We start from the raw sequence: 23,103 nt of genomic DNA, 5'->3' as shown, positions 1-23,103 counted from the left end.
TCTATTTAATAGAAAGTCTAAAATGATATGGAAAATAGAATAGATGGTAATGGAAAATTATTCATCAATAAAAAAATAATTAAGTACCTGCTCTGTGTTACAGGTAGGATCTTGAGAACTTGATACACATCAGCAGTGAAAGACATGAGATACAAAAGTCACATGTGTAGCCACAGAAGAGGTGGAGTCATAGAGGCAGAAAGGAGATGAATGCTTCGCTGGGCTTGGGGTAGGGGAGTGGGTAAGAGGGAGTCTTCGGGGATGGTGAAGATGTTCTAAACTTAGGTTGTGGTAGTGGTTATACAACTTTCTGTAACTGTTTTAATAGAAACTCTGAAAATGAAAAATTACTGATAAAAAACATGTTTTCAAAATTCCTCACTTATAAGTTTGTGTTTTGAATCTTTATAAACAGTATTTTTAAATAGAATTTTATAGAGTTAGAAACTATAACAACATACAAGAGAAACAATAAGTACGATGTGTAAACTAGTAGAAGAACAAGGAACGCTGACAAAGTACCCACTTTGCTGTCTGTCCTTCGGTAGTTGTTCTTGCTCCCCCCATTCTCCCAGATACCATGGGCCAGAGGGAGCCTGACATGGAAGCTGGGTGAGCTGAGGTCTTGGTATCTGTTCATTTTTGTAGCACAGTACTGGGGACTGGGCCTGGCACAATATGGGTAGCCGAGTGCTGAACGAACAAGAAGAACAGAGTATGGGAAGAGCAATACACCTCTGAAATGGAATCATGATCTAGCTGAGTGAAGATGGGGCTTGGGGCTGGAGGGCGTGGCTTTCAGAGTAGAGTAGTACAAGCAAGTTACGGTTCTTCTCTATGCTAAGTCTCCTCTGGCTTTCAACATGAGGACAATATTGGACAGCTTTAGAACTTTCTTCCCAAAGCTATCTTCCAGAGGAAAAAAAAAAGAAGGAAGGAAGGAAAGAGAGAGAGAGAGACAAGGAAGAAAGGAAGAAAAAGAAAAAGAAAGAAAGAAAGAAAGAAAGAAAGAAAGAAAGAAAGAAAGAAAGAAAGAAAGAAAGACATTGAGGTTTGGACAGTTTTTTCTGGGGGAAAATTGCTCATTTACCTAGAGGCCCCCATGACCCATGGCTTCTGCCAATGCCATCCAGATTTGCTAGTGACAGCCTTTGGGTAGAGTATCTGTGTCATTTTCTTTTCTTCTTTTTCTTTCTCTTCTTTCCTCCCTGTAATTTTGCTGTTATGAGTCATAATGTAAATATCTGATATGCAGGATATCTGCTATGCGACCTCTTTGAAGGTGTCAATCAACCCCCAAAGGAATGGAGACCCACAAGTTGAGAACTGCTGTTGTATAGAGTTAGGATTGAGTTATAAATGAAGATATATTTTTTTTTTTTAGTTCTAATCCTGTCAAGGATTATTTTTGGGTGTAGTGGTAGATAAGTGCATAAAATATCAACAGTACTGAAAGTGTAAGATTGAATGGGAAGCTTCGAAGCTTCCATTTTGAATGTTAGTTTTAACTGAACAGCACAAATCTAAGTGCAACTTAAGGTGACAGAGAGATGACTCAGGGAGGTCTGGGGTGGAATTACACACAAGTGGCACAAAATTCCAGGGCTGGCCCTTTCTAGACACCACAGGGTGTGGCTTCAGGGCTGGCCCTCCACAGACACTGGGTGTTTGGAGACTCCCCCTGCCTTGTGCACTTGGGATATCCAGGGGAGATGTGCTCCAGATGGGTCTGCAGGACTGAAGGATAGAGACGGAGAAGCTATATTTGGTGGATAATTATTTCTGTGAGAGTTATCAAGGTCTGGGATAATAAACGCAAGAGTAGATAATAGCTGACCTAAAGCCATTTAAATTGACATCTTCCCTGGCTCCCACATAGCTATTTCGGTAAGAATGATGTGACAGATACCCTGACATGGTACCTTCTTGGAGGGGGTACACAGTCTGCACTAGAGAAGATGTCTAAGTTCAGGGTCTAGTTCAAAGTCTGGTTCCAGCATTAAACTGACTAAGCCTAATTTTTCATACCAGTAAGTCGTATGAATGACTCTTGAGCCTAGAGTCCTCCAGTGTTACCTGGGGGGAGGGGAGAGGCTGTTGCTGTGGAAACATGGCTGCCATAGATTACAACCACAGCACTGCAAGTAGCAAGGCTCTAGGACGGCAGTTCTCAAAGCATGGGATCTACAGACACACTGCCCAGGAGCATGCTAGAAAGGCAGATTCACAGGCCCCCCACCCCCACCCTATGACTGCACATGTGCCCCACAACCCCACAGTCTCCTTCAGCAAGGCAGGTGGAGCATAAGGCAGAGAACACACAGCTGCACAGCTGGAGAGCACCTTCTGCCATGTGCTCAGGCTCTGCCAGATGTTGCTGTCAGCAGCAGCATTTCTTACGCTGTCCTTGCTTGTCCTCTGTGCTTGGCTGCCAGCTTCTTGGACATCTCCTGAAAGAGCAGGCTATTTATATTTCACACTCCACTTTAAGTGTCTGTGAGACTGTGGCAGATTATTCAAAGACTGTAACTACTCTCCATCTGTGTCCTCTGGTCTTTTGTGCCTTCATCTATACATCAGCTTCAAGAGACATAACTGAGTGACAGCCTCGGTCTAATAGGCACTGTCTTCAGAGGAAAGGTGTAATTTGTATGTACTTCTTAAAGGTGTCTAGAATGCAGGCATTAAGCAACTCTTGTTATAATTCATTCTTAGTGCTAAAAGCCATACTTTGTCTGTTTTTTTCTCTCCCTCTCTCCTTCCTCTCTCTCCCTCTTTTCTTTTTCTTTCTTTCTTTCTTTCTTTCTTTCTTTCTTTCTTTCTTTCTTTCTTTCTTTCTTTCTTTCTTTCTTTCTTCCTTCCTTCCTTCCTTCCTTCCTTCCTTCCTTCCTTCCTTTCTTTCTCTTTCTTTCCTTCCTTACTTCCTTCTTTCTTTCTTTTCTTTTCTTTCAATAGTCCTCCCCCAGCAACCCCCCACCAAAAGGCTTATTAAATACACACACACACACACACACACACACACACACACACACACACACACCCCAGAGTTTTGCTTCTTAGTGACTATGGATCCAAGTACCAAGCAGCTGGTGGGAGTTATCCTTAAAATGGGGGTCATTTTCTGTAAATCAAAAGGTGTCTCTCACACCTGGAATCCATTACATTGAAAGTCTGTTTGTCCTGATGATGCCTCTTGGCATCCATCCAGAGGAGGACCAGGAGGCATTTGGATCCCATTAGACAGTGGCATGCTGGGAAATACCTACTAATCAGCTAGAAGTGGGATGGCAGCCCTAAATTATGGCCTTCCCAATGCTGGTGGTGTAGAGATGATGAAGGATTAGTGACAAGCTCAAAATCCCCCCAATTTAACCCTCTGTTTTCCGAGTAGGTGGGGTGCCAGCCAGCTCCAGAGAGCACTGCATTCTATCCAAGCACTGCGCCTGTCTCTTGCACAACAGTTTCATCCTTTTCTTTTTCTGAAGACTGCTCTCCCACACACTTCATTTTGTCTTGCTGTGTCTGCAGTGTGAGTGTACCTGGAGGCCCAAGGTTGATGTCTGGAATCTTCCTGTATCACTTTGCCACCTCGTTCTTTTAGGGAGGGTCTCTCAGCAAGATCCCCAGCTTTTCAGTATAGCTAGCCTCACCAGCTGGCTTGCTCTGGGTGTTCCTCCGTCTGTGAATTCCCAGGGAGCTGAAATCACATGGAGCACCCAGCATGACATGGTATCTGAACTCTGGTCGTCTGATCCATCTGCCTGCAGGCTGACGGTGGTGCTAAGCCTGGCCATTCCCAGTGTTTCAGAGCAACTTATAATTCTAAGCACAGCTCACCAGCTGTTCCTCATGTCAGCAGTCTCACAAGGTCGTGAAAGAAAGTCGAGGGAGATTTGGAAAAGCTTGTGTTTTTGTGGCAGGTTGTTAGTGAATTGGGGTTTAACAGGTGATGGAAAGGAGACTCCGACAATACCTGGAGGGGAAGCATGTGTGTAACTAAAGCCACACTTGGCCTAACTCTCTTGAGAAACTGGCTTTATATGTGTTATTTCATTTAACACTCACAACAATTGAAAGACCTGTGGTAGATGAGAAAACTGGACGTTAGGCAAGCGAAGTGACTTGTCCAACACCGAGGAACTAGGGGGTGGCTGAGGAATACCAGGGTACCTCTTTAGATCACGCTTAGTTTCCTCCAGTGAGACAGAACACTGAAGTAGAAAGGTGTCGAGAGGTCTCACACACCCTCTCCCCTGTCAGAAGATGAAGTGACAGCCAATTTAGTTTTAGACTGAGTTGGCGTTTGTTCGTGATGCCTGCATCGGGGCAGCCTTCACTCTGCAAAGCAGAAAGTTCCCAGAGTGGAACGCTGCCTTTTACAGAGTGGAAAAGGAGAAACAGAATAACACGAGGAAGAAAAAGAAAACCTTTAACATTAGGTGACTTCGGGTTCCTTTCCTGTAAGGGTCACAGCTACAGGGACTTTCTAATGATGACCCAGACAGACTAGAATCTAAGTTCATTAGAGAGGGACCAGAGTGGGACATCTCTGCCCTGAAAAAGCTCCATTTAGTACAGGGAGCATTTAGCAAGGACAACTTCAGTTTGGACTGGCCAGCTGAGGCCTGTTGGAGGAGCTCAATCCAAAACAATGGCCTTCCATAAAATTTTAAGTTCCAGTCCACGCAGCACATAATATCTGCTTACTGCTTTTCTTCTCAGTTCGTTTGGAGTGCTATAATGAATACGTAACAGACTGGAGGTTTAAATGGCAGGTATTTATATCTCAGTTCTGGAGGCGGGGAAGTTCAAGGTCACAGTGCCAACAGGCCTGGTCTGAGGTACAGAAGGCCCCAGCAGAGAGAGGACAACCTTTTGTGTCTCTTTGCTAAGGACCCTAATCTCATCACAAAGACTCTACCCACATGGCCTAATCACTTCCCCAAACTCTCCTCACCCCCACACAGGGGAAGTGGCTTCAGCATTTGAAGACAGGCATGACTTTCTGTTCATAGCATCATCCTGTGTCTGGCTCTTGCTAAAGGCTGAGGATCTTCTAAATGTCCAAAAGGTCACAAACCAGAGGGACTGTGAGAATGTGTTGGCAGGATCGGGGAGGGTAATTTGCAACAAAGTCCTCTAAGGACAGTGTCCTTTGAGAACAGAGCCCTCTGGGGGTGGGCTGTCAATTGTTTTCATTACTTGCAAAGTAATGAAAGAATTGCATTCAGGAACATCTAACTCTCAGACCCAGAACAACTAAAAACACTTTGGAAGGATGTAGATCTCTGAACGAGACTAACTTGGGTCCTTCCAGCCCATGTCTGTCCTGGTCTTTATTAGGCTAAGGCATAGCCACCAAGTCAGCTTAGGCACTGGGCCAGAAACATGCTGTTTTCATTTGGAATCCTGTGCCTCGAACCCATCGAGGAGGTGAGAGTGGGTGGGGACGGCTTAAAAAACACAACTTAGGATGCTGAGCGATGTCCTCCTGTCCAGTGACTCGGGATTCACCTGTACCTCTTGAGCTCAGGTGAGGTGTGTGTAGTCCTGGTGTCCTTACCTGCCTTTATACTGTGGAGTGAGCAATCCGGTCCTCATCCCATGGATGGCCAGGTGGGAATTGTCATATGGGCTAAAGGCATAGATAGAATTTTATCGGTGGTGCTGATCTGAGAAACAGTGAAGTCAGAATCCTACCTGTGTTTTCGGATGAAGGAAAAGTACAAATACAGAGCCTCAGGGGGATGTCAGGAGCAAGCACATCAGCCATGCACACTAGACTCTACAGAACAGAAACTGCAATCTCCAAAGAGGATTGCACCAGCCATTGTCGCATGCTCCTGGAATCTGTGTGGGTCAGTTTAGATCTGAAGAAGCCTGGGGACATTGAGACTTTGCTCCAGATCTTTGAGATGTACCTCCCTTCAGGAGATAGTGACTTTGACACAGGGAAATCTACTTAATGTAGATTTCAATGACTTTGGTCTTTTTATTCATGCCAGAGAGATAATGTGTCGCCTTTGATGGAGGGAGGTCTCAGACAACAGTTTGAAACCCAGCCACCCCATTTGAGAAGGCCAGGGCTCAGGATTTTCTCTGATGATTCTTTCAGGGCCGTAGGGTTCAAGACTGTAAATTATGGCTCTGTAATCACGGCTTCGTAAGCTTAAAAGGAGATGTGTCAAGTAAGCTGGTAGGCGATGCTCTGACCATGAACATAAGCCAATTACAGGGCTCAGCCCACAGCTCGCAGTCGCATTACCTTTCTTCTCCATGACGGCACAGTGGGAAATTTCCTAAGACGCATTCAGCTGAGAGAATTTAAATAGTCATTACTTCTCAAGTCACGAATTTGTCAAGGGAGGATTATGTCACCACCTGTGTAGCTGTTCTAAGATGTGAGCTCCTACGGGCTGAGTAAGAGTCCGACCGAATGGACGAATTAATGAAATGCATCTCCCGCCTTTTTCTGTCATCTCAGCTTGAGAAGGGGGGTGGTGGTGGTAGTATGTGCGCATTGCCAGCATGAAGCCAAGGAGCTGGAAAGGTCACATGACTGAAACCATACTGCCATCCGGTAGCATAATAGGAGCCAGGTCCTGTGCTCTCTGAGCCTCTGGGCCACAGCATTCCACCTGCTGAAGTTGATTGTTTACTAGCTTGGCTCCAGCCTTTAGTGCTATGTGTTTTCTTGTTTGTTATCTTATTCACCGTGATGACCTTGACACTTTTCATAGATGGTGTAAAACTGAAGTTCAAGTCTATTACGTAAGCTTCCCAAGGTCACACAGAAGGCAGTGTCTGTATTCTCCTCAATAGGCTTATTCACTGACAGGGCTGGGGAAGGGAGATGTCTGTCTCACCTTTGAGGGAGTCGCTGTTCTTTTGATAGCTGGTGCTGTAAACAGCAACAGTTGATGCAGTCTGATATGTAGGAGGGAAAGTACATAGGAAAAGAACCGGTCATAGCATAACCCATTTCTAGTGAGATCTCTGAGCAAATTATACGCACAGAGGCCCGTGGCTGGCAATCAATCCCTTAGAACCAGTTTTCTCAGTCTGCTATAGGATGCTATAACAAAATACCTTAAATGGAGTAGTGATAAACAGTAGAACTGTATTGCTCATAGCTTTTGAAACAAGGAACTCCATTAGGGTACCAGTATTTAATGTCTAATATGAATTCATTCTGATTCATGCACAATACCCATGTACTGTGTCCTCCAGTGGTGGAATGAGGCAAGACAGCTCTCTGAGGAGGCCTCTTTCATAAAGGACACTAGTGACACTCGTGAGGGTGCCACTCTCAAGTCATCATCCCCTGGAAGACCCCCTTCCTAATACCATCTCATTGGTGTCAGGGTTTCAACATGAACTTTGAGGAGACACAAATAGGCTACGGCAGTGCCCAAAATACCACTGTAGAATACCAGTTGATCCAAGCTGGAGATATTTCCTTTTTTGAGGCAGTATTCAGGAGGAAATCTAGGCTAGAGCTGAGCAGGACAGTTCTGTGGTAGATATGGCCAGCCAAGAGCAAGAAGAGCTGACCTTCCAGTCCAGAGAGTACAGCCACTGGCACCTGATATTTCTGTTCTTATGGAAGGGGAGGGGTGGTGTTTAAAGACAGAACATTCCTACAGTTTGTAATTTTATGTGCGAGAAAGGCATTCTGAGTCCAAGCACTAGTAATCAGTTCCTATGTTGGTCTGAATATTTAACATGTCTGTACACATTGGCATGTTTCCTGACTCGACCTTGTCCTAGCCTTCCCTCACTATGGTCTGAAATGACGGAGGTGCACTTATGATTTTCCTCAGGCTTGGTTTAGAACGAGGGACAACAGCTAAAGAAGCCTTAGACGTCATTGTCTCCTTGTTGGATGAACATGGACAAGGTGGGAACTATTATGAAGATGCGCACTCCTGCCATAGCTTCCAAAGTGCTTATCTGCTGGTGGATCGAGATGAAGCCTGGGTCCTGGAGACTGTAGGGAAGTATTGGGCTGCCGAGAGAATCACAGGTGAGGAGGATAAAGAGTTTTGAGGATAAGACAGGCTGAGGTGATGTTGGCTGGACGTGCTAGGCTGGCCCAGAGCAGCTGTGCTGCTGTGGTGCGTCCTCTCTACACCCACCTTCAGGCTTAGGCATGCATGCCTGTCACTTCTGGGTACCTGTTTCCAGAGATGGAGCTGGATTCTCCTGATCTAATTTTTTTTTCCTGTTTTCTTTTTGGACATACCTAGTTTGGACTACAAACTGTGACTGAATTAGGCAAGGGAATAAGGGAATCTTGGTTCATAATAGGTCAACAAATCCCTTGTCACTCCCAGCTCCAAAGCTACTCAAGCTTAGGATCTTCCTCTAAAATAGAAACTTGGGTCTTCAAGGGCTATTGAGAGCCACTGGGAGCCAACCAGGTCATATGTGTGAGACTCCATCCCTAGACCGGCCATCTACATGAGAAGTGCTGCTTTAGTTCATGCAGCTTCTTGTTCCCGGTACAGTGCTGAGACAGCAACACGTGCTCTCCCTTCCCCCCACCCTCGCCACCCCAGTGGGGGGCTCCATCCCCCTTCCCCACCACTCCAGCACCCCCTCTGCCACTCTAGCACACCTCTTAGATTCCTGATGGGACAGAGTCCTCTAGTTAAAGGGCTTCCAAAAGCCCTACATGGGTCCAAAAATATGTTTTGTCCATGGCAATCCCCTTGCACTCCTTGGGACAAGATGATAAATACGCTGTCATTCTTCCCCACCAAGTTCCAGGCAGCCCTGGCTAATAGATCAACACGTTGTCATCTTGTTGAACCGATCCATGGCTGCATATTTTTTGTGTAGCTGAGCTTACTATGACGTCTTCACCACTTGATTGTGAAAGATATTACGTATGCAATCTGTTTGCCACGCAAGTTCTTAGATGATCAGAACCACATCTAGCCACACATGCTCCAGTCACTGGGAGCCAAGCCTGAGCTTGTACAGAGGTTCCAGTAATCGAGGCTCCCCCACGATTTCTGCATGTTGCCTGTACACAGTTGCACTGATGAGAACAAGAGGAGCCGACCAGTTTTCTATGTACATGAAGATTGTGTCTGTTCATTCTCAGAGGGTGTTGACGAGGCTAGCAGAGCCGTCAGGGAGTTTTCCTACCTACATATAGTTCCCAGGGTCTGGGCATGCTTCCCGGGTCTTAGAGTGTTTGCAAAGCAAAATCTTCTCCCCCAGACCTGCAGCTCTCCTTCACTGCAGGAACTTAAAACTCCTTTACCCAAACCCTCCTCTAACATAAAGTGACGTTATCAAATGGCTCTCTCAGGAAGGCTGGCGGATGGGCTGCACTTCAAAGCAGTCCAGTGCTTTTAAGTAGAATCTAAGACTGTTTGATCTGTAACTGCAGTCAGAAGTTGGGCTTCCTTCAAAGCATCACTTATGAAAAAGTTCATCTCTACAAAATGAGTGTTGTTTTTCACTAAACATTTTCCCCCCCAACAGTCTTTTTTTTTTTTATTTTTTAACTCGTCAATTTCATGTTCTCTGACCCAGCCATGATTGATGGTGGTAGGAGTTAATGCACTCCATCCTCTCAGTTCTGATTCTTAAAAACAAATACCTACTACAAACCAGACCCCTGGGAAAATAACCTCTGTGGAGTATACAAGAACATCTCGTTTTTTGAATAGTTTAGTATGAATGGTATCAATGTCACTCTTTTTTTTGGACCATGACTGCTTTCTGTTGCTTAATTACAATTTTACATTAGCAATATCCTTCGGGGGGAAAAAGGTGAATGGTCAATGACCAGTCCCTTTTAGTCAGGAGTGCATATTTTGGCGGTGTAAGTTATCAAAGCAAAGCATCCTGGGAAAACAGTCCAGCTGATCTTGCTTTTAGGGAGCTGGATTCAGGCAGAAATAGCTCTCAGGTAGCTTCTTCACTCTTACTTCATTCTCTAAGAATTTGGAAGCCCAGCATGCTTCCTGGGAGTGGCCTCTGTGAATGACCCTTTCTTGTGGGCAATGGTAACTAGCCTCTTGCATTTTAGAGAGCACCTTAAAACTTAGGGACCAAGTCACCTTTTATCGGCTTGGGTGTGTGGTGGTGGTGATGGTGAAAGTGCTCTTCCAGGTCAGAAGAGAATCTTTCTGGAGAGGAAGAGCCTGTGATGTTGCGGAGTATCATGAGACGTCCTTTCAAAGAACTGTTCCATTTCCTTGTAAATGTGCATGCTTGGGGTTTATTTAGTCAGAATGAAGGACCCTGAGAGCTTCATTTTGTTTGTGAATTTAAGACCAGAGAAGTGAATGTCCATCTCATCTGTAATAATGTCTGATGGAGACAGGCTGAACCTTGAGGGCGTCTCCTGGTGTGACGGTCAGGATTCTGTGTTTCTCTCTTCAGAAATGGAACTGATTCCTCCCTGTAGTCTTGGGGTTCCTTCCACTAATCAGACATCGAACTCTTTGCAGAGGGGGTGAGGTGCATTTGCAATCAACTTTCACTCACTACTAAGATGGACGAGGAACACCCAGAACTCAGGACTTATGCTCAGAGTCAAGGGTGGTGGAGCGGAGAGGATGAATTCAATTTTGCCCAGGTGTTTTCTCCAGCCGATGACCATTTGGACTGCTGTGCAGGCAAAGACAGCTTAGAAAAGCAAGAAGGTAAGTTAACCCGTTTTCCTCCTTCTTACACGTTTTGCTTCTTGTCTGAACTTTAGAGGGTGGACAAAGGAGGAGGGTAGAGAATTAGCCTTGCACGTTAAAGACAAACCTGCACCTTCCGTTCTTCATGTGCAGGCAAGGAGACAGCTCGCAAGTGCAGAACAATGCTGTTATCATGGCATCCTTTGTGATGCTGACTACCATCTTCTCCAAAGCTCCAGAAACCCGGGGGAAACTCTCTCCCACAGCTCCCTTAGCCTGCAGGATACGCCTTCTGCTCACTCTGAGGTCCTCTCATAGTGCCTGGGTACTCTTCCATCCACGAACTTCTGCATTGGACTCTTAAACTGAATTCTTTTTGTAACTGTTTGAGCTATACATTACTAAATTCGGATTAAGAATCCATATTTAAGTAACTGTGTTGAATAGATAGCTCCTTGTTTATGTGCATGAGCACACACACACATACACCCAGGCCTATAATGGTCACATTTTCTATTTGCTAGTTCTATGTGCATACCTGTCAGTTAAACTTGATAATTTAGAATTAATGGCTGCAACATATGTTCTCCAGCAGCAGTAGCAGCAGCTTCTTTTGTAAATAAAGTTTTATTGGAAAATAGCCACACTATGCCAGTCAGTAACAAAATTTCCCGAGAGAAAAACAATTATCAGGAGGAAAAGTTTACTTTGGGTTATAGATACAGAGGTTTTGGCGTATGATCAGTTGCTCCATTGCTTTTGGGTCTGAAGTGGGAACGGGTATCATGGCAGCTGAAGCATGTTGAGAAAGCTGCTTATCTGATGGCCAGGACGAAGAAAGAAAGAGAAAGGCAGAGTCCCAACATTTTCTCAAGACCATGCCCCCATTGAGCCCATTTTTCTTCTATTAGGCCTTTCTGCATCACAATAGCATCATAACCTGTGGTCCAAACCTTCAGCCCTTGGACCTTTGGAGGACATTCTACGTCCAAAACCACAGCACATAGCCATTTCACTGTGAGTGAACTGCCTGTTGCTACCTTTGTTCTATAATGGTGGAGCTGAGAAGTTGCTGTGGGGTCAGTGTGATGGAGAACACATGGTCCAGGGGCTTAGAATATCTCCTATCTGGTTCTTTAAGAAAATGTTTTCTGGCCCTGGATGTAGAATAATGCTTTGGAACTTTTGCCTATAGCAAAAACATACAAAAACAAAAACAACAAGCAAACAAAATCCCCAAACTTGTTATATAGAAGGGAATGGAAATATTTATTTTTAAGTGAGAACTTCATGAAAAAGTTCTAAAAGTTTTAAGCTAACACAAAACTAGCAATGAAACTATTCTGCTCAAGCATCAGCCCTAAACCCGGAAGCAGAGGGTGGAGGAGCGTGTTAGAACTCCAGGGGGCGCCACCTGCACTGTCAGACTGGGAAACTGGGGGAAACATGGCAGGGATGAATACAAGGCAGACGTCAGAGATACTGCCAACCTGATTCAAATGATTATGATAGTAACTTGGGAGACAGGAAGTTGGGACATAGGGTAGGTGAAGAAATTAAAGAATTTGCTAACAGTTTGTGTAAAATGTAAATAAAGATTCGCAAAGAGGATCTGCATTGTAGTAAGGAATCCTCTTCCTGCCTGATTCCATCTTTGTGCACACAGAGGAAGAATGAGTTTACTGCAGGTTCCAATCTGAAACCTGGAGTCCATGGCTGGCCAGCTGCTTCTCCACACGACTATCATGTTTTTGTTTTGTTTTGAAAAGTTTCCGTGTAGCTCAGGCTGGCCTGTAACTAACTATGTAGCCCAGGATGACCTCAAATTAGTGTTCCTCCTGCTTCAGCCTCCTGAATGCTGGGATTATAGGCATGCAACACCACACCTAGCTGAAAGACTGTTCTACAGAATCCTAAGCAGAGGAGAACCTGTCGGCGTGGGCTCCTGTGTCGTCAAGGACTTAGTCCACTCATCTGGATTTAGAACCAGTTGTCCTGAAGACTGAGTACTTAGGTGCCTCTGCATGTGTTTCACACTGCAGGATAGTCATTCTTCAGGTAGAATGCATACCCAGAACAGCAAGCAGGCATGAGGGTAAGAGTGTGGAGGGCCGCATAGAGGCGCCACACTTTGCTGTGTGTGTCTATTCAGTTATTGAGGTAGAGGTGAGGCTGTAACAAAGAGATCTGAATTAATATGGCTTAGAGGACATGGAAGCTGTTTCTTTTCCACATTAGCATCTGTATGGAAAGAGCCAGTCCAGGGCCGGGGATTTTTCTGCTCAGCATTGGGCTGCAGTTTGTGAACCACTTGTTGGCCTCTCCCAGCCAGCAGGAAGGCAGAAGGAAAAAGTGAAGGACAGAGCATGGATTTGACCGGAGGCATGCATAACACCACTTCTGCTTACCTCCCACTGGCCAGAGTTTATCACGTGGCCAAACCTAGGCACCAGAACGGCTGGGAATTACATACAGTAGTTGAGAAATCATATTCTTGGGTATGATTCCAGGGGGTTTATTTATTTAAGAGGTAAATCAGTTTTGGTTGGCAGTCTTCACTATTGTATACAGTCATGTTCACGCTCTCTCTCTCTTCCCCCTCTCCCCACCTCAGAAAGCATCACTGCACAGACGATGATTGACATCTTACGAGACAAAGCCAGTGGAGTCTGCATAGACTCTGAGTCTTTCCTCACCACGGCCAGCATCGTATCTGTCCTGCCTCAGAACAGAAGTTCACCGTGCATCCACTACTTCACCGGGACCCCGGATCCTTCCAGGTTTGTCTAAAACACTTCATACAGGCAAAAGGGGACGATTCTGGCATGCCCTCTCCTTGGATACTTAAGCGACATTTCTCAGCCCTTGGCCTGGGCAATATGGCACAGGAGCTATGGTTACATGGGGTATGCAACCACGTAATGTTCACTGCCATCATGGAACCCAGCTATTGTTGCTGAATAGAGGTCATGGGCCAAGTGTTGTGTTTAGATGAAGATGCAAAGATGTGTAAAACACAGACAGGGGCAGATACAGGGCTGCACAGAGCCAGTTCTTGTGAGTTACTGGACAAAATGGCCCAGGGATGATACAGTTGGAAGCATCTCATACTTTTTTGACCTTGTGTTTGGGGAGCTGCTTTCTGCCCACCCACTTCAGCAGGGAGACAGCACTGCACAGTGCTGTGGGCACATCTGCTAGGAGGAGCAGCCAGATTTTAAACCCTCTCTCTGCCACCCAGCAGTTTCATGAGTACCTCACCTCATTCTCAGCTCTACCTGTTACAGGAGGATAAGCCTAGCCCCTGCCTTTGTGTTGTTGAGAAGACTAAACAAGACAAACTAGTTCATGGTAGGCTTGGCAATTATTTATAAAGACCGTCTTTTTGTTTGTTTGTTTTTGCCAGGCAGACAGTGGCCCTTCTCCCCGACAGTGTTCAGTCATGCAGTCACAGGTCATGTCAGCAATAGTTTAGAACCAGCCAGCTAGAGATTTCTAAACCTGCACGCATGGGCACAATCCGAAAAGTTCGGATGCCTTGGCCCAAACCTACCTCACCAGAATTTGGGAGGTAGAGCCCAGAACATGTCAGCTGAATGATCCTCAGCTGGAAAACTTCCAGGGGACTCTCTGGTGTTTTGAGGTGTCACATTGGTGGAAACCCTGAGCATTGTTTGAATGTCAGTTCTAAAGCCTTTGAAGAACCCACTGCTATTAAATTCCAGTCCTTTTGTGGCTGAAATATTTTCTTCCTACTGTGGCAGGAATATAAAACAATGAGTATGTCTTCTTCCTTTCTTAGAGATTATTTTAGATGACTCAAGTCATCTGATGTCTTCAAGATGACTCTCTGATCATTTAGCTTTTAAAAAAATCATTATTAACACTTTAGATACTTCTAATACTACACAGCATAAATAGTTCTTTTACATCCCAATTGTCAAGCATTTACTACATATTAAATATTGTACTTGTTGAGTAGTATGGGATGAAGCATGTATGAGGAAGAAGTGGCACAGATGAGGTGATGAAGGGTGGAGCCTCATAGATGAAGGAGCTTTAAGCCCTACACACTGTGGGATTCAGTAGGCACAAAAACCAAAATAACATTCTAAATAGGCATGGCCTTTCCTTTTTTCCCATCTCCTCCCTCCCCTCCCCACTTTCCTTTTCCTTCCCTCTTCTCCCTTCTCCTAGCTCTTTCCTCTCCAACAATGCCCCACATCTGGTACCACAGGCCTGAGCCACCGGAACTCTGGTGTCACATTCCTGTATATGAGGCTGGTGATAGGTTTTGTCAGTCTTTCCCTGATCTTCTGCTCACCAAGTTCAGCCATTCTCATGATCCTACCAGTAGCCCCTCCCTGGGTCATCTACTCTGCAATATTTCTGTCACCCTCTCTGGATGTTCCTCCCTGACTCAAGCTGCTCAGTCTTGATTTCATCCCCACCGACCTCCGCATTCTGGCCTAGCCAATCTTGGCTTTTATACCTCTTAGTGTCCAGGCCTTCTCCTAATAGGCTCGGGCTGCCTCCCAAGGGCTCTGTGGACTACAGGGCTCTACAGGAGCAGTGAGAGTTCAGCCAAGGTGCACAGACATTTCTGTTTAGGAAACAGCAGTCTTTCAAGTAGCAGGTCTGACTGGACCATGCTCCATTGCCCTGTCTGGAGGCCCCGCTCTAACTTTGCTTAGGAAATGAGACACTCCATCGCCAGAACACTCGGAGAAAGGAATATGATTGCCTAGGCTGAAGCAGGCCACTTAATCCAACTATAGAAATGGATTGTGAAATTGCCTTCTGGTACTAAGTGGGAACCTTAAAGTAGTTTGAAAAGAAAATTATTCATGATTAAATGAATTGGAAAGACCTTGAAGAAGATTACAGTCCTTTGAGAAGACAGTTCAGCTTTGTCTTCTGAGGTGAAATGGGCCGTGTCACCCACTGTGACTCATAACTGCAGTCACTTCTCATTCTCTTCGACATTTCAGTTCTCTGTAATTGGGCATGCTGAACACTCTGTCTTTTGTCAGCAGGCAGTGTAATTACCTGCTCCTGGATTTGGGGGGGGTAATAAATTAGGGCAATCTCAGCTGACTTCTGCTACTATTAAAATATAGAGATGTTTTGAGACGGTAATTTCTGAGCAGAAGTCTGTAGAGGATTTTTAATTCAGAACATAGCTGCTCTTGCAAGAGATCACATCCAAAGACCTTCTAGGTCTGAGTGATCCTGCTGGAATACAAACACAGTTTTAATCCCAGGAGACAGAGGCAAGCAGACCTGAGTTCAAGGCCAGCCTGGTATAGAGCAAGTTTCAGGAAAAGAAAAACTTAGTTCCAGGCATGGTGGTGCATGCCTTTAATCTCAAATGATAAAGGTAAAGTTAGTTTGTAGATGGAAGCACCCATGTTTGAAAGCGACGTCTAATTGAGTGGCAGAAACGGTGAAAGACTTAACAGAATAGAATACGCCCAACTCTCATGAGAAGGAGAGGAAAGGGAAGCTACTTAAGGGGCAATGAGAACAAGAAGAAGAGGTTTTACTGGGACAGGAAACCTGCAGAGAGACAGGTTGCAGAGAGAGAACTCAGGTGAACACTGAATGAGCCAGAGAATGAGAAGAAGCCAGGAGACTAGAGCAGATTGCTTGAGTTAGTTTGAGGCCAGGCAGAACAATTCAAAGACCAAGAGAAAAGCCAGGTTGAATAAGTTACTTGGGAGAGGACTTTGAGCCAGAACAGTTGAGTTGAACTGGCTAACCAGAGCTCAGAAAGAACAAGAAAGGGTGAGCTTATTAAGCAGTAGTTCTCAGAGGCTGAAAACATTCTAGGCCTAGGTTAGACAGTATGGAGGCCAGAAGCTTCCAGAACTAGGGCTAGGTTAGCAGCCAGAGCCAGTAAGCCTCCCAGACAACTGAAACAGAGGAATAAAAGTTACTTTTACAGAAATCATCTTTGATTGTGATATACAAATTGCTCCTCCTGGTTGATATTGGAACCAATGGATAGGCTCTGACTAGGGCTCTGTCTGCTTGGGTACTTTCTCTGGCATGTCCCACACATTAATTTACAGATCTTGGAAGGCTGACTCTCACGTCCTACTCTTCTGAAAGGAGGTGCAAAACCAGCCTCTGAACGCTTGAGGGAGAGGCAAAGGCACTTTAATCAAGTTCACTGAGGAGGCAAATTCTGCCATGTTATTCTGTTGAATCAGCAGGCTCCTCACTTATTGATAGAGTGACCATGGTGGCCTATGGGGAATGGCCTCTGACCTGCAATAGCCATTTCATGGGAAACCAGAACTTGTTGATGCTTCCCTGATGGGGCAGGTTGGGAGGGAAAGAATATTTAGAGAGGTACCTCATTTCTTTCAGATTGCCAAATGTAGCGTTTTAGGGTGTGGGGCACCCAGAGTACTTGGGTTTACCTCTGCTATCCCATGCAATGTGATGTCTTTGGTAGTTCTAAATGGGCTAAAGAGAGAATGTTTACATCATAAATGTGAGCTTACTTCTCTTTAGAGGTGTAGTTGTTAGACTGGGACAGTGTTGAGAGGCTCTCGCATGTAGGCAAGCCCACACAGACTCAAGCACAGGATGGGGAAGCCAACGGGTCAAGAAGATAGAGTCATCTTAATCGGACAGATCATGCTGAGAGATAGAGGAAACAAAGCGCACCTCAGGGATGGGCCCAGATTGTACCACCAGGGTAATTGCTGGCTTCAGGTGGTATCTAGCCTTTGGGGCCACAAGGCACAAGCAGCGCAGCTGTACATATGTTGAGTGGATGACACTGGACCAAATGGCCCCCATACTCTGTTCAGTTTCATTCTGAACTGGTCCTATGCCATTTCCCTCTCTTTCCCTCTTGTACCTCTGACCTTCCAAAATGCCTCCAAGCTTCTGGCTCTAGCCCACCACCTACAGGGCCATCCTGTACTCCATAAGTGCAGCTCTCCTTCCCAGTGCTCCTGTACAGTTCAGGTCCCTTCACTGAGTGGTTCTGCTCTCAGCTGACTGTAAGGTTAGAGTGACGCTGTCCTATGACCACAGAGGAGCCACTCAGAAAGATGCCTGCATTTTCGGAGAAACTGTTTATTTCAGGCTAGTGTTTTGTTTTGTCTTGTTTTCCTCCTCAGTGGGGCCATGGTTGTGGAGATCCATCTGAGTTAGGAACTTTGTATTGCTCCTTTCTGCATCTCCTGTGCCTCAGGGACTTTGGTCACAAGATCAGCCTAGTTTAGCCACTTGGAGAGTGTCTCTGTCTTCACCAAGAACAGAAGTGTGTTTGAGGTCAGGCTGTTTTCTGGCCAGAGCTATTCCATTTTCTAGTAGCATGTATGTATAAAAGCCAGAGGGCTAGGGGGGGGAAGCAGACTTTATATTTAGAAGAGCTGAACCTAGCCATTACTCAACACACTGACCCCTGAGCCTCAGTCATCTCATGTGTGAAATGGGGCTATCCCCGTCCACCTGGAGCAGTGTGGTCCTCAGGAGCCACAGTGCTCCTGTGCAATGTCTCTTTCCAGGCAGTGTGGCCTGGACTGGTGGCTACGGGGTACAGCCATGACTCAGAGAGGCAGTTTCAGCTTGGACACCACCTAGCTGTGTGACCTTGGTCAAGTAATTTCATCTCTGTGGGCATAAATTAACACTCACTTAAGGACACTAAAGCTGTTGCTGTCTGAGGTTCAAGGGTTTGGAAACACGCCTGATGTGCCCATCTCTATTTAGAAGTATAAATGTGCCTTTCACTAAAGTTTGGCAAAAAAACATTAGAATGTTTGCAAGCTGTACAGTGTGCCACATTTTCTTTGTAGAACACAGGTGAGGTACAGGTGATCAAACAGGAATGACATATGTTTCTTCAGTCATCATTTAAATCCTCTAGTTGCAAATTATCGCTAGGAACAATTCTTACCATTTTATAACAACTATCATCATGCAGTTTTATTATTTTATTATTTACATAATTTATCCAATGTCAGGTTTATCTTCAACCACAAATTTATACCTCATACTTTTAGCAGATGAGGATGCTGACATTTTTACAGACCATAAAAGAAATCTGAAGATCTGGAGATGCTTTGGCTGTTCCAGATATTATAGATACCTGCTCGGATTTAGTGTTTAGTTTTAACAAATAGAAAGCATGGTTGAAAAGGGCACATGTGGTGCCCTTTGTCCTAGAGAGGTTACCTGGCATCTGACATCATTGTTCGCTAAGCTGACACCACATTTAAGCAGGTGTTGAGGGAGACTGACATTATGCCGAGTTCCTAAATTTTACTCCATTTCCCCCTATTGATCAGATACAGATGATAAAGGCTACAGGTGGCATGAACTTACTGAAGCTGAATCACAAGTTTGCACACCTCATAGAAACAGACATGGAAAGGCACAGAGACAGTGGAACAGCTTTAGGCACTGGAAGAGACCATAGCTATCACTTCAGTCCACTCAAGAATCAGAGAAAAACCACTGGCCTCACATCTCGCCAGATGCAGATAGGGTACTCCCTCCCATTCCCAGCCTCTGTCGCGTGTCTATCCCCCCTGTTCTCACTGAGTTTAGAGCTGTGGGGTTGCCCAGCCTGGTCCTTGGCCCTGGGGTCAGTGAGGATGGGAGAGCTCTTTCCAAGCAGTATCCAGTCAGCCCCTCAGCAGTTCTGTGAGATCGCAGCTCCCTGCTGCAAGGCCTCATCACCCAGGCCAGAGCTGTCTGTCGCTGGCTCTGCTTGGCACAGCCCTGAGTGTTCAGACTGTGTATGCAGAAGGGGCCCTGTGTCCCAGAGGGCTGCTGTGCCACACGCACTGGCGGCTGCCATCTAAGTGCTGCTTGCCCTGGGGGATAGGGTGGGTGCTTACTGCAATGACAACTGTGTGGTCAGAGGCCGGGCAACCTGATGGCAGAGGTCTGGATGCCTGTGGGTATTGGGCATACACTCCTTTCTTCCACTCCCTCCTCTTTCCCTTGGGAGGTAATCAAAATTGGTTTAGCCAGGTGAAGCTTTGTACTAACTCCTCTTTTATACCCAACGGTCAGCGGAAGAGAAAAGTGAAGGCCTATTTCCAAGAGGCTACAGGAAGTGAAAGTGTGTTCTTTCTGTCCATGGATAGCTCCCCTCTCTTCTGGAATTTCCTTTAGTAATGACTGAGGAACAAGGGCCCTGGGACAGCCTAGCCTGGCATGCATTGAGCTGTCTGGCAGATAGGGCTGCAGAATGGATCAGGGTTTTCTGCTTTTTTTTTTTTTTTTTTTTTTTTACATTTTTGTTAATTCTTTGAGAATGTCTGTTTGGTTTCCCCCCTCCCCATTTAAAAAAAATTAGTTTTGTTTAAGTGTTTTACCCGCATGTATGTCTATGACCCACATGCATGCAGTGCCTGCAGAGGCCAGAAGATGGCATTGGATCCCCTGGAACTGGAGTTCCAGAAGGTTGTGAACTTCCATGTGGGTGCTAGGAATTGAATCCAGGTCCTCTGCAAAAGAACCAGCGCTCTTAACTGCTGAGCCATCTCTCCAGCCTCGCTTTTAATTAATTCATTGAGAATTTCCAGTGGACTCATTTTTTACAGGCAAGAGCATCGCCCGAGGACAGGAGAGTCCCAGACACCTGTCCTTAGCCAGCAATGCTCAATCTCCCTGCCCAGGCGCAGAGGTCTAGCTGCCTTTGGCTTTCAGACTCCATGAACCTGGGCCTTACTTTTGCATGTTATGAGAAGTGTGTCTTCCTTTTGCGCTCTCTCTCTCCTACCGAGGCTTCAGGAAACAAATCCAGCAGTCACTTATCAGCACGTTGCCCATGGCTGTGCCCCTCAGTCTTAGATATTATGAATCCCCTCAGGCCTTGCTAAATGCATATTCTGACTCAGCAGGGCAGGGCAGCCTCCAGGGTCCTGAAGGATGCTGATGCTGCAAGTCCAGGGACATAGGACATGTCTCGGCAGCATGGATGACTGGTCCATGGTCCTTTTCAGGTCAGAGGGTCCATAACTGGTTGTGTGGCACAATGGCAAAGGAGCCCTGGCCGCTTAAGCCCCATATGTGCAAAGGCAATTAACATTCTGTCTCATGTCTAACTCCTTCATGGCTTCTTAAAGTGGGCCCATTCAGAGAAGAAAAAGTGTAAAGCACACAGAGCCATCAGAGCCCATAAAGCGTGACAGGTTCATTCTTTTCCCGTTATTATTGCCAGTGGCCCCATGGTGTGTGGCAGAATCACACCTCTGTCCCTGCAGTGTTTTCTTTGAATGTGGAGAGGGGAGAAGAATAAGGATTTCTTGCAGCTGCTGGTCAGCTCTGAGTGTCTCTCATCCTGTATACTTCTTCATACACTGGGGTGGGTATATGCGTTTGTGTGATGGGTACACAGGAATGCTCAAGTCCATGTGCACAAGCACCTGGATGCAGCCACTTCGTCTGGGCCAGGAGAATAGGAGTCAAATAGAGCAAGTGGCACCAGCCACCTGCTTTGCCCAGCACTAGCCCTCAGACAACCAGCCTTCTGTTTCTCCGGTCGTATCCCCTAGAGGCCTCTGAGCTTAGCTGATACTATCTTAATCTGCCCTCCTCTGGGCTATAAGACAATTCAAAAGATCTTTTTTTTTTTTTTTTTTTTTCAAGAAAGTAGATCCTTAAGATCAAGACCCAAACCCACTGCCTTCCCAGGAGAGAAAGGGGCAGCCCTCTTTTCAATTCAAATCCATGGCTTATTCTGCCTTGTCCCAGAGCACTAGGTCTACTTGCCCTTCTTTGCCACTGAAACGGAGTCTTTCTGATTACCTTCCCAGAGCAGCAAAAGTCTGTTTCAACACCAGCCTTTGTAAATGCTGTTGGTTTTACTGAAAACGGTAACTAAAACATGCAGCTGTGTGTCTCTTAGCCTGCACTTGCAGGCTTAGTTGATTTGCCACTGGCTGTTGGTCCTCCTCCCAAGGGTCCAGCCTGTTGGTGAGGACAGGGGGCTCATGCTGAGAGGGTGAGAGGTGAGGGGTCACTACACACACACCAGGGTGAATGCAGCCTGAGGGCAGACTCATTTATTCTGGAAGAGAGGGCATGTTATATAGCTCTGGGTGAGCAATCAGCTTCCTCCACACCATCTCTGAGCCTGCCATGGGCTGTTTGTGTCTGGGCAGACTCTCCAAGGTCACATACTGTGGACCTGACTGCTTCCATAGTCACATCAACAGAAGCTGCCCCAGGCCGTGAGCCCTCATGGCCCTTTGCTGGGGGTGCCCACAACTGGGGTACCCTGGGCACCAAGCTTAATCTGACTGACACAGCTTGCCTTTCCCTCCAGGTCCATCTTCAAGCCTTTCATCTTTGTTGATGATGTAAAACTTGTCCCCAAAGCACAGTCGCCCTGTTTTGGTGACGATGACCCGGCCAAAAAGGAACCTCGGTTCCAGGAGAAGCCAGACCGCCGGCATGAGCTGTACAAGGCTCATGAGTGGGCTCGTGCTGTCATCGAGAGTGACCAGGTGAGCCTGAAGGAGGTCCAGGGAAGATGGATGAGGTCAGTGAGAATGGAGACAGGGAGGTAGCTAGCACACACCTCTCTTTCCTCTGACCTGATCCGTCTTTTCAGAAAGACAATGCGGGCGTTAACCTTTTTACCTACTCTCCTGAAACCAAAGAAAATGAAGGCCCTGCTTTGGTTGTTACTGTGAACCCAGCAGGCTGCTGATCTCTTCTTCATCTGCTGTTAATCTTAGAGAAGTGGAGATGTGCTATGTAAAATTTTTGTGTACTTTTGGAGGTGAAAAATGGTACTGTCTGCAGTTGGTCCTATGCCATTTCTAAACAGTAAGTGCTCCAAAGTTGCGTGAACTTGAGGTAACACAGTGTGAGTGTGCAAAACAGCTCCGTACTCAAATGCATTTAAAAAGTAGATTCTATACTCTGAATGTTCTATCATGATACAGCAACAACAAAAAGATGCTCAAGTCCCCAGTTTTTTAGAAATAATTTCTCAGAGTAAAACTGCTATGCCTGAAAAACTTTGGTTAATAAAGTTAGGAGACATCAATTCAACGAAGAAAACTCCCTAATGTTCCCTAGTGCTACCTAGCCCCCAGCAAAGGCCCACAGTAGTCATTAGTGGTGAATCTTCATGGAAAAGCCAAGCCTGGGTTTAATTTTCGAGAGGGAGAAGGAAGAAGGAATATGGTTGTCAGATACTCGTCCGCCTTTTCCACCATTTGTATCACAACTCTCATAGGTCTAAGCTGTCCTGAAGGAAAGACCCATCTCTAGAGAAGCTGGTGTACATACATCATTTTCCTTTTTAGATTTATTTTTATTCCTCTGTCTCTGTGTATGTGATTGCAGCTGCTGGAAGCCAGAGGTGTCAGCTGCCCCTGGAGCTGGAGTTACAGGCAGTTGTAAGCTGCTCAGTATGGGTGCTGGGATTTGAACTCGGGTCTTCTGCAAGAGGCAGTATGCACTC

The 23,103-nt window shown here is 45.9% G+C and overlaps 1 protein-coding gene across 2 annotated transcripts in view; it reads left to right on the top strand.

Moving 5' to 3' along the window:
• The window catches only part of Scrn1 (secernin 1), a 63,938-nt gene that overhangs the window by 35,325 nt on the left and 5,510 nt on the right, over positions 1-23,103 (top strand). For both annotated transcript variants that reach the window (XM_055611877.1, XM_055611878.1), the window contains 4 exons: positions 7,824-8,026; positions 10,473-10,667; positions 13,264-13,429; positions 21,955-22,135. In XM_055611877.1, the coding sequence (XP_055467852.1) occupies positions 7,824-8,026; positions 10,473-10,667; positions 13,264-13,429; positions 21,955-22,135 (745 nt within the window). The remainder of the gene's footprint in view (positions 1-7,823; positions 8,027-10,472; positions 10,668-13,263; positions 13,430-21,954; positions 22,136-23,103) is intronic.

The sequence above is a fragment of the Psammomys obesus genome, unplaced genomic scaffold (assembly GCF_907164565.1).
Source record: "Psammomys obesus unplaced genomic scaffold, mPsaObe1.curated_primary_1811, whole genome shotgun sequence".
Taxonomy (NCBI): domain Eukaryota; kingdom Metazoa; phylum Chordata; class Mammalia; order Rodentia; family Muridae; genus Psammomys; species Psammomys obesus.
This window is presented reverse-complemented; position numbering and strand designations above follow the sequence as displayed.